Source organism: Muscardinus avellanarius (assembly GCF_963383645.1).
Source record: "Muscardinus avellanarius genome assembly, chromosome: 1".
Lineage (NCBI taxonomy): Eukaryota > Metazoa > Chordata > Mammalia > Rodentia > Gliridae > Muscardinus > Muscardinus avellanarius.
The window spans coordinates 65,038,000-65,058,280 of record NC_137786.1 but is presented as its reverse complement, the minus strand read 5'-3'; the positions used below and the strand labels follow the sequence as shown (position 1 = coordinate 65,058,280).

At 35.5% G+C, this 20,281-nt stretch overlaps 1 protein-coding gene across 2 annotated transcripts in view; it reads left to right on the top strand.

The window, feature by feature from the left end:
• AP3B1 (adaptor related protein complex 3 subunit beta 1) overlaps nucleotides 1-20,281 on the top strand; it is a gene marked incomplete at its 3' end in the record, with an annotated part of 261,404 nt that overhangs the window by 32,885 nt on the left and 208,238 nt on the right. For both annotated transcript variants that reach the window (XM_080711376.1, XM_080711377.1), the window contains exons 2-3: nucleotides 3,147-3,222; nucleotides 18,439-18,513. In XM_080711376.1, the coding sequence (XP_080567502.1) occupies nucleotides 3,147-3,222; nucleotides 18,439-18,513 (151 nt within the window). The remainder of the gene's footprint in view (nucleotides 1-3,146; nucleotides 3,223-18,438; nucleotides 18,514-20,281) is intronic.

The following is a 20,281-nucleotide window of genomic DNA, read 5'->3' as shown; positions in this document are numbered from 1 at the left end:
ACTTTTTAAAAAAAAAATTAAAGATATGTATATATGGAGTAAAGAAAGCTTTTCTAAGCTTAAACGGAGAAGGTTCAGAATAGTTTATTTGGTGATTGAACCAATTTACACTAACAATTCATATGGACTTGATTTTTAAAAATTATCTTTTGCAGCCAAGCGTGGTGGCGCACAATTGTAATCCCCACGCTTGGGAGGCGGAGACAGGAGGATCGCGCAGGTTCGAAGCCAGCCGTGTTGGCTTAAGAGACCCTGTTTCCAAATAAAAATATAAAATAGGTCTGGGAGTGTAGCCCGAAGGTAGAAGGGTTTCCAGGAACCCCAGTACACCCCCCCTCAAAAAAATAAAAGAATATACAGACATTTATATTATCTTATGAAATAAGAAATGTTCCTATGTCCCCCTTCAAATGTCTTATTCAGAAGTGTGAATAAAATACTGTAAAACTTGTGAATATCAACTTCACAGAGGTATGATTTATATACAACAAATTATCCATCTCAGTGTTACAGTTGGAAGCTTTTTGATGTGGTGTATACTTGTAGACTCACCACAATTAAGAAGATACAGAATGTTTATATTATCTTGTGAAATAAGAAATGTTCCTATGTCCCCCTTTTCTCACCCTGCTTTTATAGCCCTACTACCTGCTTATTGCTTTCTGCTATTACAGATTAGTATAAGAAGTAAGCCAGACCCCTGAGTCTGCCTTTTTTGACTCAGAATAATGATTTTGAGAATTCATCTATCTTGTTTGTATGAATAGTTAATTCTTTTTCATTGCTGAGTAATTTTCCAATGTGTAGATAAATCACCTTTGGTGGTAGACATTCCAGATTGTTTCAAGTTGTTTACTATTATGAATAAAGCTTCTATGAATACTTGTATGTCATTATGGATATATGCTTTTTATTTCTCTTGGAGAGGAATGGTAATGGTGGTGGGGTCTTTTAGCAGTTACATGTTTAAATTTGTAAGAAATTCCCCACTTTCTAACATGATTAAATCATTTTGTATTCTTACTAGCAGTGTGAGAATTCTGGTTGCTCTATGTCCTTTTTTTTTTTTTTTTGTGGTACTGGAGATGGAACCCAGGGGCATTGCACTTCCGAGCTACACCCCCAGTCCTATTTTTTTAGTTAATGTATGTATGTATGTATGTATGTATGTATGTATGTATGTATGTATGTATGTATTGTGGTGCTAGGGGGTGACTCAGAGGCTTTCTACCTCCGGGCTCTACTCCGGGCTCTACCTATTTTATGTTTTATTTGGAAACAGGGTCTCACTAAGTTGCTGAGAACCTCACTCAGTAGCTGAGGCTGGCTTTGAACCTGTGCGATCCTCTTGTCTCAGCCTCCCAAGCACGGTGATTACAAGCATGTGCTATCACGTCTGGCTCTGCTCTATGTTCTTTAATATATATATTTTTTTCTGGTGGTACTGGGGTTCCTGGAAGCCCTTCTACCTCCGGGCTACATCCCCAGACCTATTTTTACATTTTTATTTGTAAACAGGGTCTCCTAAGCCAGTGTGCACGGCTGGCTTTGAACTTGTGTGATCCTCCTGTCTCTGCCTCCCAACCACGGGTATTACAAGCGTGTGCCACCTGCCTGGCTATGTACTTTAATATTTATGGTCAGTTTTTTTAATTTCAGCAATTCTAGTGGGTATGTAATGATTTCTTGTTTAATTTGCATTTTTCTAGTGATTAATGATCTCAAGAATCTTGTGTGTTCACTGGCATTCTTTTCTCTTCCTTTTTGGAAATGTCTGCTTAAATTTCTTGAACTATTTTTGGATTGGCTTATCTTACATCTGAATCATAATTATATACATATAATTATATATATCTGAATCATTATTATATAGCTATCTTTTAATTACAGTTTTTATTTTAAGATAATTATAGATTCATATGCAGTTGAAAGAAATAACACAGAGAAGTCCTATGTACCTTTACCATGTCCTTCAGTGATGATGACCTACAGAAATATAGTACAGCATTGTACCAGCATGTTGACACATGTTGCAATCCACCAGTTTGCTCGCACTTTTTCCAGCTTTGCTTACATCTACTTGTGTGTGTGCAATCAGTTCCCTCAATTTTTATGACATGTTTAGGTTAATGGCTACCATAGCAGTATACATATGGAACAGTTCCATTACCACAAGGATCCACCTTCTTCCCTTCCTGACCTTCATCCCCAGCAACCACTCATCATTTCTCCATTTCTATAACTTTATTATTTCAAGAATGTTATATAAATGAGTCATACAGTATGCAACCATTAGGATGTTTCTCACTTGTCATACTTTTCTGGAGTTCAGTAAAAGTTCTTGTGCATACAAATAGATTACTTCTTTATTTCTGAATCATCTTCTGTGTTATGAATGTACCCCATTTTGTTTATCCATTGAAGATCATATGGGTTGTTTCTTTTTTGTCTAATGGTAATAAAAGCTTTTATGAATTATTGTGTACAGTTTAGTATAAATTTTTATTTCCTCGGGATAAATGCCCAAATGTGCATTTGTTAGGTTGAATGTTAATTACAGGTTTAGTTCTATAACTATTTTAGTGAGATTCAAAGATTTTTTTTTCTGCTGATTATGACAAAGAAAATTTGGATCGGAGAATCTATATGCCTGGGCTTGCATTGATATTTAAATATTAAATGCAAAGCTGAAGGCCACTTTTATGTGTTGTTTCATTGGTGGGCTTTGTGATAATAGAGTGAATGGATAAACCAGAGTTAAATAAATATATTTCTAAATTAAATATGTAATTATAAAAAGAAAAGAATGCAGTTATTTAACACTACTTATCATATTCTCTTTTTTTGTGTGTGGTATGAGGGATTGAACCCAGGGGCATTTTACTTCCAAGCTACACCCCCAGCCCTATTTTTATTCTTTATCTTTGAAATAGGGTCTCACTAAATTGCTGAGGGCCTAACTCAGTAGCTGAGGCTGGCCACAAACCTTCAATTCTCCTGTCTCAGCTTCCTAAGTACTGGGATTACAAGCATGTGCTACCATGCCCAGCTAAAATATTATTTCTAAGTCTTATGAAAATTATATATTTTTAACAGCTATATAAAAATCCTAGTATGGAATTTTTATTTTTTCTCTCTTGTAATAGGAATGAAGATCTAAAACAAATGTTGGAGAGCAACAAAGATTCTGCGAAATTGGATGCTATGAAACGGATTGTTGGGGTAGGTTAAATATTAGATTATTTTTATTTCTGGAAAGTGGGTAGGTAGTGATTATATTATATTAACAACATATATTAATAATATATAAATAAAATGCCATCTCATTTTTTAATATTAGGACATTCTGTCTAAAAATGTTAAGAAATTATTAAAGTATCAAAAAATCAAACTTGGGTGGGATACAGAGGAAAACACACCAGCTGATGTTTGCTTATGTGTTTGTATCACTTTGAATCTTACCATGATTCAAAGTGCAGCAGAGAACTAAAAGTGATTATACTGGAATTAATGTTCTAATAAAAGCATAAAAAAGGAAACTTGGGTCCTATTTTAATATTTATTAAATAAAAATATTAATATTTAAATGTTTATTTAATCTATTCTGTTTTCATATTTTTAATCTTTATTATCAAGATATTTTCCCTATGAGATAGAGAAGATTATTTTGAAAATAACATGACATATGACCAAATTTTGACTTCATACATAGAAGAATAATCAAGGATAGTTTTTGTCATTTTATGACCTAAAAGTTGTGAGCACACTTTGTTTTGTTTCCCAAATTCCATTATTACCAATAAAAATGTTTTATTCAGTTTAATAGCCTATAACTTTAATAGATGTTGTTAAATGTAAGAGCATTTACCAGATTTCAGTTGTAATGCAAAACTTAAATTGATTGATATGTTATTAGATGGTTCCATTACTAGAGAGCTAAAAATATAATGCAGTTTCTAATTATATATGCCATCTTTAATGTAGTAATTTTGCAATATGTATATTGTGCTGTCTCCTACATGCTCTTCCTTCATTTGATTTTTCACATTCATGGGGAGAAAAGTGACCTAATTCCAGTGTCCATCTGATGCCAAATTCTGGTTTTGTTTCAGTGGAATTAAATTCGCTAAACCTATTTTTCTTAGTACTACTATGCTGTTGATAATTTTATTTTGCATTTTTATCTAATAGAAGTTGAATGCATTTGCATAATTGCACTAATAAGAAACAGTGCTGTTTTCCAGGAGGCAGTGTCATATATGAGAGCTTAAAATTCCTTTGCTTGCTTGTTATAAAGTGCAAATCCCACCTATTAGAGGTGGTACAGGTGCTAGTAGGTTCTGTTAAAAACTTCAGAATGCAGTATATGAAAATGAAATATATGAGCTGGTCGTAGTGGTGCACGCTTGTAATCCCAGTACTTGGGAGACTGAGACAGGAGGATCCGGGTTCCTGGCCAGCCTCAGCTACTTAGTGAGGCCCTCCGTTGCTTAGTGAGACCTTGTTTCAAAATAAAGAATAAAAAATAGGACATGCCGGGTGTGGTGGCGCACGCTTGTAATCCCCGCACTTGGGAGGCAGAGACAGGAGGATCGCGCAGGTTTGAAGCCAGCCGCGCGCGCTGGCTTAGGAGACCCTGTTTCCAAATAAAACTGTAAAAATAGGTCTGGGAGTGTAGCCCGGAGGTAGAAGGGCTTCCAGGAACCCCAGTACCACCAAAAAAATAAAAAAAAAAATAAAAAAAAATAGGGCTGGCGTTATGGCTAGGAGGTGGGATGCTACTGGGTTCAACCCCCAGTAATGCAAAAAAAAAAAAAAAGAAAAAAGAAAAAAGAAAAAATGAAGGCAAGAACTAGTTGTATCTATAAAACACCTATGAATGAGCCGACCCTTGTTTTCAGGTTTTGTTGAGTTTTGAGGGTTCTATTATGCATTTTAATTTATTAAATGTTGTGTAACACCTAATAGCTTTTAGTATTAATAGACAAGCATTTTTTTGCATGGTGGTTCTTTTTTTTTTTTTTTTCCGGTGGTACTGGGGTTCCTGGAAGCCCTTCTACCTCCGGGCTACACTCCCAGACCTATTTTATACTTTTGAAACAGGGTCTCTTACGCCAGTGCGGCTGGCTTCGAACCTGTGCGATCCTCCTGTCTCCGCCTCCCAAGCGCGGGGATTACAAGCGTGCGCCACCACGCCCGGCATGCATGGTGGTTCTTTATTGCTCTCTCTCTGACTCTCTTTTGCCTCTCTTATTTATTTATTTATTTATTTATTTATTTATTTACTTAAACAAGGTTTTGCTATGTTGCCTAGGCTAGATTCAGTCAACAAAATTGAAAGTGCAGCAGAGAACTAAAAGTGATTATACTGGAAATAAAATTCAGCCAGGATGTTAATAGAGTTATGCAGAAATAGCTAACTGTGGAAATACTGACATTACTACTTTTAGAAAAAAGTGTCTAAATTTCTAGCCAGAGGAACTAGTCAAAGCGAGCTTGTCACCGTAAATGAGGGAGGGTTTTGATAAAAGGATGAAGATGTTCCAGAGGAGATAACTGGCAAAAACAAAAACAAAAACAAAAAACCTTCACAGTAGTTAAAGAAACTTTAGGAGATAAGTGACAGTGTTGGAAGCAGCAAAGATAAAATGTTGGGAGCCTATCCAAATTTGAAGTATTATAACTTACCAAGGTAGAGAAAAGATGCTTGCTCAGTATTATAATTTAAGTGATGAGAACGAGGCAAGCTCTGATAAGTTAATTCTCAGGGTTTCAAATTAAAGTGTAGTAAGTAAATACTTCTTACTACTTTCATTTTCCTATTATAAAGAGTTGTTAATGTTTTGACTAAATTCTAAAGGTCACAGGTCAGTTATGCTTTTTCCAGTGTGTTACAGAGAGAACTTTGCATTTTTGCAGGTCCCAGGCCTGCACCACCAAGCAAGGCAGGGACTACCTTTAATTATTTCTTTAAATTTAGGCTCTTACATTCTGTTAAAGTAATTTAGTTCACAAACTCCTAGTATACTATTGAAATTCTTGATTCAGACAGTGGGGAAAGTTATATTAATTAATATTTGCATAAAATTAAAATATATGAAAATGTGGCTGTTGGTAGTTTTCTTTTTTGTTAAACATTTCAAATGCTCAGTAAAAACAAATATTCTCTAATCTGGACTACTGGACTATTGCAAATATAATTTATTAGAAGAAGATTAAGCCATGTGTGGTGGTGCACACTGCCAAGTAATCCCAGTACTTTGGAGTCTGAAATAGGAGAATGACAGGGTTGAGGCCAGCCTAAACAATTTTGCCAGGTTCTCAGTATCTTAGTGAGACACTGTTTCAAAAATAAAAATAATAAAAAATAGGGCTGAGGGTATAGTTTGGAGGTAAAATGTTTCTGGGCTCAATCCCCAGTACCAAAACAAATAATAAAAAAAAAAAAAACAACTCTCCAAAACACAACAAAAATGTATGTAGCCATGTATGCCTCATAATTACAGGTTGTCTCGTTTTAGGAGTTTGTATGAAGGCGAATTTCGAACTTGATCTTTTAGGAAGATGTTTAGTAATTATTATTCTTACATAAGGGATAAAAATCATTTATTATGCAAATGATAGGAATGTTTATATGGTAAAATTCAAATGTTTATTTCAAAGAAAAATCATAGTATAAAAAGTAAAATTTAATTTTCCAAATAAAATTTGAATCAAACCGTCAAAGTTCTTTTAAAAATTGTTTTTGGATTTTGATTAGGATAATGCAGAATTTATGTGTTTACTCCCTCCCCCTCCTTTATGGTATTGTTATATTTATATTTTGTAATTGTTGTCAGAGTCTTGTGCATTCCTTGTCATACCGATTCCTATGCATCTGCATACTTTTGATTTCATTATGAACCACTCTTGTTTAATTATATATAAATTATATATATATTTGGTACTGTAGATTAAACCTAGGGGTATTCTACCTCTGGGCTACAAACCTCCATCCCTTTTTATATTTTAATTTTGAAATAGGGTTTTACTAAGTTGCTGAGGCTGGCCTCAAACCTCAATTTCCATCTCACCCTCCCAAATACTGGGATTACAGGTATACACCATCATGCTCAGCTTCTCTTATTTTGTGTTATTTATTTTTCAGTACTCGAATTTAGCCCAGGGACATTATACCTCTGAACTACACCCTAGCTCTATTTTATTTTATTTTGGAAGAGGGTCTCACTAAGTTGCTAGGGCTTCCTGTCTCAGCCTCCCAAGTACTGGGATTATAGGCATGTAACAAGAGCCAATGCACCTGACTCTTATTTAATTTTAAAATTAGTACTGTTATATAAGAAAACTAATGACTTTTTTTTTTTTTGCATTTGGCCTTCTCAGTGAACTTTCTTTTTAACTCTTCTAGCTTTTGTTTTTATTTTTTATTTTTTATTATTATTATTTTTTTGGTGGTACTGGGGTTCCTGGAAGCCCTTCTACCTATGGGCTACACTCCCAGACCTATTTTTACATTTTTATTTGGAAACAGGGTCTCCTAAGCCAGCGCGCGCGGCTGGCTTCGAACCTGGCTTCGAACCTGCGCGATCCTCCTGTCTCTGCCTCCCAAGTGCGGGGATTACAAGCGTGCGCCACCACGCCCGGCTAACTCTTCTAGCTTTTGTTTTTAATCTTGGATTTTCTGGATATATAGTTATATCACTTGAAAGTCACAAATTTACATTTTATACACACACACACACACACACACACACACACATATATTTGGTCTCTGCAGTCAACAATGCTTCACTATGATGTTGAGTTGTATGGGTAGTAGAAGACATCACTGTTTTATTTCTGATTTTATTGGAAACATTTAAGTACCTAATTATTTTTAATGTCTTACTCTTGAATATAATGTATCCTATAGAACTCAAGTAGATATTTTTATGTATTTAAGTGGTTTTGGTCTGTAGTTTTCTCTTTGTCCTCTGAATAGTTTTCTGATATGAGTTGAGCTGACTTCACAAAACAAGTTACTAGCTCAATTTTTTTGGCCTGCTGCAGGGTTGCAAAGATTTGCCCTTCTTGTTTTTAACTTTTATGTTTTGGCCTCAGATCCATTTGCTTTAACTTTTGTGTAGGCTGTGAGCTAAGAGCCAGCATTTTTGTTTTCTCCCTAAATATCCAATTCTCCCTTGGCTATTTGTTTAAAAAGCCATCTTTTCCTCACTGATTTTCAGCCTTCAGTGAGAATCAGTTTAGGTAATACCTATCTCTAGAGCCTTAGTGGATTTTTCTGTCAATTTTGCTTTATTTAAATCAAGGGCTGGTTCACTTTCTAACTCTCCCTTTATTCTTGGCTGTTGTTTCTTTGCTTTGCTTTGCTTTTGCTTTTTCTTTATTTTTGTTCAGACAGGGTCTTAATGTGTTGCTCAGGCAGATCTTTAACTCTTGGGCCTCAGTGGATCTTTCTGCTTTAACCTCCATAGTAGCTAGAACTATAGGTATGTATCACCATGCTTTACCTGGCTGCTGTTTCTTAAAAACTGCAGCTGGCTCTGGAACCTTGTTAACTTCTTTTTCCCTTTCTGCTACCTATAAATTAATCAATTTTTATTTATAAATTATGATTCCTGCAAATTCCATCATTATTGTTGTGAATAATGAACAGTTCATATTTTTAAGAAATTAAGCATAATTTATTTCCTGAGTTTAAAATTGAGATTTTTTTGCATCTAGATTATTATTAACTATTTGAAAATTATGAACAGCATATGAAAGTCAGTGTAATCTATCACGTTCATGGAATGAAGGGAAAATAAACCACATGATCATCTCAATTGATGCTGAAAAAGCATCTGATAAATTTAACACACTCTTTCTTGGTAAACACTAGGAATAGAAGTAAACTACTATGTCATATTAAAAGACATATATGAAAAACCTAAAACTAGCATCATACTCGGTGGTAAATAACTTAAGATAGGAGCAGGATAAGGATGCCTGCTCTTGCTACTTCTATTTAACATAAAATTAGAAATTATAACTAGAGAAATCAAGCATGAGAAAGTAAAAGGAGTCCAAATTAGGAAGAAGCAAAATTAAATTTGTTCAAAGACAGCATGATATTATATGTAAAAAACCCTAAAGATTACACAAAAATATTGTTAGAACTAATATACAAAAGTGGGCTTGGTGGCACATGCTTATAATCCCAGTATTTGGGAGGCTGAGACAGGAGGATTGCAGGTTCATGGTCAGTCCTAGCAACTTAGCAACTTAATAAGACTCTGTTTCAAAATAAAACAGAATCTTAGCTCATAGTTAGAATGCCCCTGGATTCAATCTCCAGTACCATAAAATAAAACAAATACATAAATTCAGCAAAGTTGCAGGACACAAAATCAACACAAGTAGTTGCATTTTTATACACTAACAATAATCAATTTGAAAAGGAAATTAAGAAAATAGTTTCATTTTTAATAACCTCAAAAAGAATAAAATAATTAGGAATAAGCTTATCCAAAGAGGCAAAAGACTTGTATACTGAAAACTACAAAATGTTGCTGGAAAAAAATTTAAGATGGATTCAAACAAATGGAAAGACATCCTATGTCTATGAATTGAAAGATTAAAATTAAGATGTCAGATGATCTAGGTAGTTTATTAACATCTCAATTATATTTCTTGCAAAAAGAGAAGAATCTATCCTAAAATTCATATGAAATCTCATAGGTTCTAGAATAGGCAAAATATTTTTGAGACAGAAGAAAGTTGGAGGTCTTTCACTCCTGGTTTTAAAAACTTACCACAAGGGCCGGGCGTGGTGGCGCACGCTTGTAATCCCCGCACTTGGGAGGCAGAGACAGGAGGATTGCGCTGGTTCGGGGCCAGCCTCGATGGTTTAAGAGACTCTGTTTCCAAATAAAAAAATATAAAATAGGTCTGGGAGTATAGCCCGGAGGTAGAAGGGCTTCCAGGAACCCCAGTACCACCAAAAAAAAAAAAAAAAAAAAGTTACCATAAAAGTATAGTTATCACAACAGTGAGGTACTAAGATAACGATACACATATAGACCAGTAGAATGACATGGGATTGCCATAGTAAATCCTCACATATATGGTTACATGATTTTTGATAAGGGTACAAGACCTTAAAAATGAAAGAGAGCAGTATTTTCAATGAGCAGTGCTAGAAAGGTAGATATTAATTTGTAAGAGAATGAAGTTGCACTCCTAATTCATATACAGAAACAAATGATTATGGATCAAAGACCTAAATGTAAGAGCTAAAACAATAAAACTCTAAGAAGAAAACTTAGCAGGAAAAGGCTCCATGACATTTGGCAAAGCATTCTTAGATGCAACCCGAAAACCCAAGCAACAAAATAAAAGTAGAAAATTAATTAGTTAATTAATTTATTTTTGCGGTACTGAGGATGGAACCCAGGGACATTCTACCTCTGAGCTATACCCCCAGCCCTAGTTTTTAGTCTTTGCATTTTTGAAACAGGGTCTCACTGAGTTGCGAAGGGCCTCCCTAAGTAGCTGAGGCTGTCCGCGAACCATGATCCAATCTCAGGCTCCTGAATACTGGGATTACAAGCATGCACTACCACGCCTGGCTCAAAAAGTAGGTAATTTAGATTTTTATCAAAATTAACTTTTATGTATGAAAAGAAACTACCAACAAAATGAAAAGGCAACCAACAGAATATGAGAAAATATTTGCATGTATCTGATGGGTTAATATCCAGAATCTACAAATAACTTCTACAACTCAGCAACTAAAACACCCAGTGAAAAAAATGGATAAAAGACTTGAACAGAAATATTTTTTTAAGATATATAGATGGTCAGTAAGTACATGAATAGATGCTCCAGTCATTAGGAAAATGCAAATCACAATCATAAGGAGGCTACGGTTATTCTCTTTAGGATGGCTATTAAGAAAACAGAAACTGCAAGCATTGGTGAGAATGGAGAAATAGAAACCCTTGTGCATTGCTGATGCAAATGTAAAATGGTGCAGCCAATATGGAAAACATGTGGCAATTCCTCAAGAAAATTAAAAACAGAACTACCACATGACCTGTTAACTCCATATCTGGATCCATACACAGATGAATTGAAAGGAGATACTTGAAAAGATGCTTATAAAACAATGATCCTCATTGTTTTTTTTTTTTTTACAGTAGATAAAAGGTAGAAACAGACTGCATCTTTACCATTGGACAAAGAGATAAAAAATAAGATATACATATATATACATATATTCACATATATATGCACACACATGCATACATACATACACATATACTGAAATATTGAGCCTTATGAAAGGAAATTCTGACACATGCTACATCATGGGTGAGCTGTAAGACATTGTGCTAAATGAAATAAGTCAGATGCAAAATGACAAATGATATGTGATTCCACTTATATAATGATGTTCAAACTTATAGAATGGTGGTTGCCAAGACCATAGGGGAATAGGAGTACTTATCTTTCAAAAATTGTTTTAGGCTGGGCGTGGTGGTGCACGCTTGTAATCTCCGCACCTGGGAGGTGGAGACAGGAGGATTGCGCAGGTTCGAAGCCAGCCTTGCTGGCTTAAGAGACCCTGTTTCCAAATAAAAAATATAAAATAGGTCTGGGAGTGTAGCCCGGAGGTAGAAGGGTTCCATCCCCAGTACCACGGGGGGGGGGGGATATTTCAGACATTTAAGTGTTATAACCCTGTTAGTATAGTCCTTTAGTTATGATCTCAGTCTTACTCATTTGTGTTTGTCCATGGCTTGTATTTTTTTTTAAAAAATCGTATTCCTTCCTTCCTTGTTCTGTAGATTTTTGGTTGTTTTTAGAGATAGCAGCATTTCATTGAGGAAGAGACCATGGATGGCATTCTTTGAATGCTTGCCTGTCTGACAGGTGTGTGTCCTTTTTTATTTTTTCATTTGAAAACATAGCATTTAATAGAATTATTAAATTGCTATGTTTTCTTCTCTTTAAGTTTGCTTAGATTTTATTCTTAATTTCCTCTGGATTTAAATGCAGGAGCAGAAATATAATGCCAGCCAGATTGGCTATTTCTTTTGATTTCAGAAAAACTATTTTATCTATCTAGATATAAGATATATTCAATATTTTGAGGAAAAAGGAGTTATTCAAAATATGGTCTGTATTTTGATTTCTCTTTACTGATATTTTATGGTACTGATGAACCCTTTTGTTTTAAAATCTTAAATCTGTCTCCTGCTTAGAGAAAATTTCTTCTCTTATTTATTTTCTCCTTTTTTCTGTCAACCTGTCTGTTCTCTCTTGGCATTCCTTTATGTTTATTACATTTCTTGGATCTATCCTTATGTCTCTGTCTTCTAAACTGTCAAATTGATAAAGTCTCTCTGCCCTTTTCTCTGATATCTGGGTGAAATTTTTGAACTGGCATTATAATTCAATTTAGATTTTTGGCCTTATCCTATCTTCTCATTATAATTTAAAATTGGGTGATGACATCTTCATGTGAAAGCTTTCTTTCCTAATCTAAAGTTACTCTCTTTCCAATAAATGTCATATCCTCTCAAATCTTAATAAGAATATGAATTAGTCATATTCCAAATGCATTTTTTTTGTTTTGTATACTTTAAAAGAAACATTTTTTTCCCCTCCAGGAAGTGGTCGTCTTTTGGAACATGGGCAATTTTTGTATGCCTAGTTTTTCTTTCCTCATTAGGTCATGTTTAGAGAGCTTTAGATGAATATGTAGTTGCCTAGCATGTCTGTTTGAGATGGGTTCTGTTATAGACTCTAAATTTTCAGGATCAATACTTTGATGCGCAGTGGTGAAAGAAGAAAATAATGCCAGTGTTATTTGATCATTATGAGGCCCAAGTGTTTGTATGGAATAGAGTAGGAGGAACAATTAGCCCCAAAGTATGGAGCTGGAGAGCACTGTTTCTTCATACTCTTTCTAATTGGTACACATCCTCATTAAATGTAATAATGGAAGTAATTTTCATGGTTTTCACTTAGATTCTTGTTTAATATTTTAAGTGATCTTTGGGTACAGGTACTATAGTCTGTTGTTTGATATGTGGATATCAGGTGCTTCTGTAGAATGTCAGAAAAAGAAATATGTGGGAGCAAAGATTCTGTTTTAAGTAATATTTGGTCCATTTGTGATTAAGTAGCAAGTTATACTGGGGGAGGTGGGATCTTATGTGTATGTATTCCCTAGGTTGTGACTAAGGGTAGATTGTCTTTTTCTAAAATATCACCCCAAGTAAACCATGCCATGCAGAAATATGTTAAAATTTCTTTCATGTGGCTAGCAGATTATCTGTAATTAAAAATATCCAAAGCCAGGCATGGTGGTGTACATCTGTAACCTCAGTACTAGGGAGGCTGAGACAGGAGGATCATAGTAAGGCCAGCCTTAGCAACTTAATGAAACTCTGTTTCAAAATAAGTAAAAAGGGGCAGGAGTGTAGCTTGGAGGTGGAATCCTCCGGGTTCAATCCCCAGAACCATGGGGGTGGGGTTGGGGGAAATTCTGATTCACTCAGTAGCAAAATGGAAATGCCGGAAGAAAGACTTGGAAGTTGAAAACAAATTAGAAGAAATAATTTTGAATAAAACTAAAAAGGAATGACTATAACTTCAAAATCATTTTGGATGAGTTCAGAAGGACTAACTTATTCATCATTTGGATGCTAAAAAGGAAGAAGAAAGAGACGGGGAAAAAAGAAGAAATAATATATTTGAGAATACCAGTGCTAATCTCAATGTCCTGTTTGAGGAAGGGTGGAATGGGCAGGGAGCCAAGGGAAAACTCTGCCAAATACTCTGTGTGTATGTTACCATCACTATGAACTACATTATGATGTGAGACCATAATGCATCAATAAAAGTATATATAGCTGGGCATGGTGGTGCATGCTTATAATGCCAGCGTTTGGGAGGCTGAAATAGGAGGATTGCAGTTTGTGGACAGCCTCAGCTGCTTAGGCCCTTTGCAACTCAGTGAGACCCTGTTTCAAAATAAAGAATAAAAAATTGGGCTGGGGATATAGCTTTGATGTAGAATGCCCCTGGGTTCTATCTCCAATCCTGAAAAAAAAAAAAAAAGTGTATGTGTGTGGTGTGTGTGTTCTCTAAATTTGATGAAAGATGTAAATTAATAGATGAAAGAAGCTTTCACTGAATTTTTTTCATTTATTAAACTAGGATCCAGTTAGGATAAACTGAAAAACTATACATTAACCAAACTATTGAAAACCAAAATAAAAACTTGAGAGTAGCTGAGGAAAACAATGACAACAGTCCATCTGGTAGCAATGATTTCAAATAATTACAGAGTTTGCTTCGGAAACCATGGCAGCTAGAAGGTAATAGAATAACATTTTTTAAAGTACTGAACAAAAAGAACTTTTAACCCATAATTCTATATCCACTGAAAATACTCTTCTTCAATGAAGATGAAATAAGTTATTCTTAGTTAAAGAAAACCAAGTGTATCTATTTTTTTTCTTTTTTCTTTTTGTGGTACTGGGGATGGAACCCTTTCACCTCCAGGCTACACTCCCAGACCTATTTTTTATATTTTATTTGGAAACAGGGTTTCTTAAGCCAGCAAGGCTCGCTTCGAACCTGTGCAGTCCTCCTTTCTCTGCCTCCCAAGCATGGGGATTACAAGCGTGCGCCACCACACGCGGCCAAGTGTATCTATTTATAGCAGACCTGCTTTCATGGAATGTTAATGGAGGTTCTTCAGAGTAAAGGGAAATGATATCAAATGGTAAATGTCTGAGTAAGCATAAAGGACTAAAATTCAGGGACTAGACAGAAAATAGGTAATAAAATGGTATACCGGAATCCAGTCATACCAATAATTAACATTAAATGTAAGTAGTCTTACCTTATCAGCTAAAGGATATCATCAGATTCAATGAAAAAAATCAAGATGCAACTATATGCTCCCTAAAAGAAATCTGCTTTGTTTCAGTGTAAAGACATATCGTAAGCATAAGGATGAAAAAATAAACCATACAAACACTAAAAAGCAAATGAGTGACTCTATTCAGAGAAAGTAAACTTTTGATTAAATATTATGATAGAAATAAAGAGAGGCATTATGTAGCAACCAGACTCATTTCTCAAAGTGACATAGTTAAAAAAGTCTAAAAAATGAAACAAAATATATAAAAAATTAAAGCTAGAAAACAAAAATGAAAGGAGAACCCCCACCCCAAAGCTATTAGAACTAAAGGAAAGATGGATAAATTGATAGAGATGTAATTTTCTCTTAAAAATCTTTTAGAATAAGTTGATAGAACAATGTGAGGATATTGAAGACTGGAATAACATCAGTGTGATCTGCCTGACATATGATACTTGCTCAACAGTAGCTACATACACATTCTTTTAACATGCCAAATAGATTATGTTCAGGGCATACAGTGAGCCTTAACATATTTTGGACATACAAGAGAAAACAACTATCCCTGGTGTTGGGGATAGTTGGAATAAGTAAGATGACTGAAAAATAATTCATCTGTTAATTACATAGGTATTTGATAAAACAGGCTTTTAAATACTTAATATATGTAGAGTTTCCTAGAACATTACTAATTTAAAAGGAGTTTTTTGGACTTCTGGGAAGATGGCGACCGAGAAAAGCGGGGCTCTTCTGCTAACAACCAATCTCCATTACCACAAAATCAGCTCCTTTCATAGCCAGAAAACACCATCACCAGAGAAACAAAAAAATCACCAGGCTCCAGAAAGGAAGGGGACTCAGAATGGAGCTCAGAGCCACAGAGGAGATACACTGGCCTCACGCCCAAGGACGCGGCAGCAGCGTCTTACTGCTGGCTGCAGCAGCGAATTCACTGGACGGCTACAGCGAGCCGAGGTGAGCTGCTGCGGACCAGCCAGGTGGGATTTTTTGGCGCATGGAGCATCTAAAGCTCCCAGTGGCTGAGCTCAGCACACGCTGCAGGGACTCAGAGCGGAGCTCAAAACCAGAGAAGAAATACGCCAGCCTCACGGCCGAGGGCGTGACAGCGGCGCCATATTACCACCGGCGGCAGCAGCAGCGAATTCACCGAGTCTAAGATAGCTCCATCTGTGTACTCAACAACAGTGAGTCAAATTGCAGGCCCCAGAGGAGAAATCCCAGTACTGCACTCCCAGGGACTTGACCCAGTGGGGGAGTGGCGGTGGCAGAGATATCACACCATAGGAGAACGCCCAACCGGGCACCCCCCATAGTCTAAAGCAGCCTCTATCGACTCCCTGGGTCTGAGACTCTGTGATACAACCCAGTAAAGGAGTAGTGGGGTCTGAGATACCACAGACTCGAGATCCACAGCACCTTAAGTGAAGTCATAGTGACCCAAGGGAAGAACGCAGAGAAGGCACAAACTTCCGAAATCATGGGAAAGAGGAATAACAATGGAGCAGTGAATGCCCACAACCCCACAACATCAGAACCCGATAACACAGAAATTCAGAGATTTCTAGAAGATCAAATCAGGAAAATAAATGTAGAAATAATAGGGGTGTTTCGGAAAGAATTCAGAGAGAGCCAAAAAGAGATAAAGGATGCAATTAATGAAGTAAAGGCCTCAATTCAAAGTACAAACAACTGATTAGACCACATGGAGAATAGAATCTTGATCTTAGAAGATCAATCCAAAAATGAACGCATACTTTCTAATCTAGAAAAAAATATCCAACAGCAGGAATCTGACACTGAAGAAATATAGGTCCATTTTAAGAGAGCTAACCTAAGAATAATTGGAATAGAGGAGGGAAAAGAAGGTGAAAACAATGGGATCAACAATCTCTTCAAGGAAAAATTAGCAGAAAAATTTCCAAACATAGAGCAAGAGGTTGATACACAGGTCCAGGAAACCTATTGAACTCCCTTTAGACAGGATCGGAGAAGAGGATCCCCACGCCACATAATTATCAAAATGACCAATGTGGAAGCCAAGCAGAGAATCTTAAAGGCAACAAAAACAAAGGGCCAAATGACATTCAGGGGCAAACCATTTAGAATCACTCCAGACTTCCCAAACCAAGTCATAAAAGCCAGAAGGGCTCGGAGTAACATATTCCAAACTCTGAAAGAAAACAACTTCCAGCCAAAAATTTCCTCCCCAGCAAAACTTTCTATCAAATTAGATGGAGAAATAAGAAGCTTCCATGACAAACAGAAACTGAAGGAACTTATGTCTTCAAAACCAGCGCTAGAGAAAATACTCAAAGAGATTAACTACAAAGAAGAAATAGGTAACACACACCAGAACCAGAGAAACAAGATTTTCCATCCAACAGACAACTAAGATTAGTTATCTGTGGAGATTCATTATTTATGTTAGTCTTTTACCTATCTCTAAATTGTATTGTTTGCTTTTATTGTTGTTAATTTTTAGGATTTCTAGTTGGAATATTAATATGCCTTCAGATAGAGCATTTGGAAATATTTTATCCCATTCTATCAGTAACTTATAACTCTGTTTACATTGTCTTTGGATATACAATATTTTTTTTATTTTTTAGGGAGTTTGTATACTCTTCTGTTGCCTGTGCCATTGAAATCATAACCAAGAAATCACTGCCAATTTCAATGTTGTGAGGTTTTATGACCCAGATTTTCTTCTTAAAGTTTATAATTTTAAGATTTATATTTAGGTCTATTACCTATTTTGAGTTAATATTTGTATATGGGATTAGGTAAGGGTTCAGTTTTATTCTTTTTCATGTAATTATTATTTTTCAACAATATTTAGTTAAAAGATAATTATTTCCTCCACCAAATGTTCGTGCAAACCTTGTCAAAAATAACTTGACAATATAGGGAAGAATTTAGCTCTAGGCTTTTATTTAACTCCAATGGTTTATATATCTGCCTTTAGAATAGTACTACACTGTTTCAATTATTGTAGCTTTATATGGTTTGAAATCAGAAAATATATATCTTCTAGCTTTGTTCTTTTTCGAGATCGTTTTGGGTATCTAGAGTCCATATTCCATATTAGGATAGATTTTTTTCTGAAAAATAAATATATAAATATATGATAGTTTCACCTAAAAAAAAAGAAAAAAAATATTCTCTGGTAAGAAAGAAAGCAAAAAGAAATATTGAAATGTTATCTTTAACTTATCAAAAGCTTGGTATCAGACAAATGAAACTGTTATGTGAGATTATATTTTTTAATTTTGGATAAATTGCTATAATACTAGATGTCAACCACTAAGCCAAGCATGGGAAGGAGGGATGGGGAGGTAATGGGGTGGGGGTCGGGTGGGGGCTGACTGGGCGATGTGTGCATGTATGTCTATAAAAGTTTGTAGCCCACTATGATGTATGAATACAGTGCACCAATAAAAAATATAAAGAAAAAAAAGGAGTTTTTACCTTAAGAGTCCTCTTTTATTCTTCAGATGATTGCAAAAGGGAAAAATGCATCTGAACTGTTTCCTGCTGTTGTGAAGAATGTGGCCAGTAAAAACATTGAGGTACTGTTTTGATTTATAATTTTCATAATTCCTTTTGTTGTACACTTTTCAGTTACTTTGAAATGTAACATAGGATACTTATATATCACTGAATTTTTGTTAGCTAAAATATCTGTAGCCTTTAAACATAGGTAAAATAGAATAAGAAGTAGATGTAATCTTAGCTTTGGATTTTTCATGAAAATGTGAAAACCAGTTTGAGATTTATTCACCTGAGTGGACGACAGTAGCTTGTTGAGGTTTTTTTTTTTTTTTTTTTTCACTTATACAACTAAGCCCAGGAATATTTCCCAAGATTCTTGGACTACTTATGACATGTATTAAGCACTCAGTACATGTATGTGGATAACTGAATTAGTATATCCACATACATGAATACATATATGTGGATATACATATATATGGATATACTGAATTAGTGTGTCCCTTTCCATTGCATTTTATTGGGTGTGACCTTAGTACTATATACAGATTAAGTTTTTAGTTTTCATCCTCTGAGGTATAGGTGCTTTTATACTTAATATATTTTGTTTCATTGTTCTTCATGTGAAACACATATAAAAGTCTCCTTCAGCCTTCCAACTCCAGATGATTAGGAAAACAAAATGTCATATGAAGAATTTCTTATTCCATGGTCTCTAGATCATCCATCCCCTGAGACCCTAAACTGCAGTATTCTGACAGCGCCCCCTACCAGCTTGAAGCAGAGCTGTCATCACCCCATTTCCTTTACAGAAGTTAGGGTCACATCATCTAAGTGTGGACCTGAGGCGGGGCAGAGGACCTGGGAACAGGAAGAATTAGAGCAGCCGTTTACACTCCACTTCCTGTGAGTTTGGGGGAAGTAAGCAGTAAGGTGGGAGACTGGTGAGCACCAGGGAATCAGGGCCCTGGCCAGCCCATAGGTAATCATTCAAATTAAGGATTGAAACTGTGCAAAAGTCATTGGTTCTCAAAAACCAATTCTGACCATTCAAAAGAACAGATAGAAAACCTCCAAAAGGTTTAAAAGCCCGTTCCCCAAGGTCTTCAAGGTGTCTCTTTTTCTGGGAACCTTCCTTTTGGGTTGGGGCTTTTTATTCTCTTATCTTTTCCTAACTTAACATAAAATTTTCATATTTCTGTACTAAAAAAATCTTAAATTATTATGTAATATAATTATGTATAACTTTATGGTCATATAAGAATTAATATAATATATAAGCTTTAGATTATGATTTTCAACCTATTTTATGTCCCTTGTACATCTTGTTGAAATATTCCCAGAATTTAAAACTTGGGACTTAATTAACAGATACCCAGCATCTGCACAATTTTTGTAAGTTAATTTTCTGTAAGTACATGCATGTATATACTTGGAACTGTATTCAGTGTGTGTGTGTATGTGTGTGTGTGTGTGTGTGTGTGTGTGTGTGTGTGTGTATTGCTGTGTTTTAAATTATTGAGCCCAGGATATTTTGCATGCATGTATACCTAGTCTAAGAGCTGTATTCTTTTTTTCCTGCATCTTCATTATTGATTGGTTAAACCTGTCCTTTAGGTTGTCATTTTTTCTCTTGATGCTTTCATGATTTGTGGTGTGTTTTGTTCTGAGTTATTTTTTTCCCAGTACTGAGGATGGAACACAGGGGTATTATACCTCCGAACTACACCTCTAACCCTATTTTTTAGTCTTTTTATTTTTGAAACAGGGTCTCACTGAGTTGTAAAAGGCCTTGCTAAGTAGCTGAGGCTGTCTGTGAACCACAGTCCTCTGACCTCAGCCTCC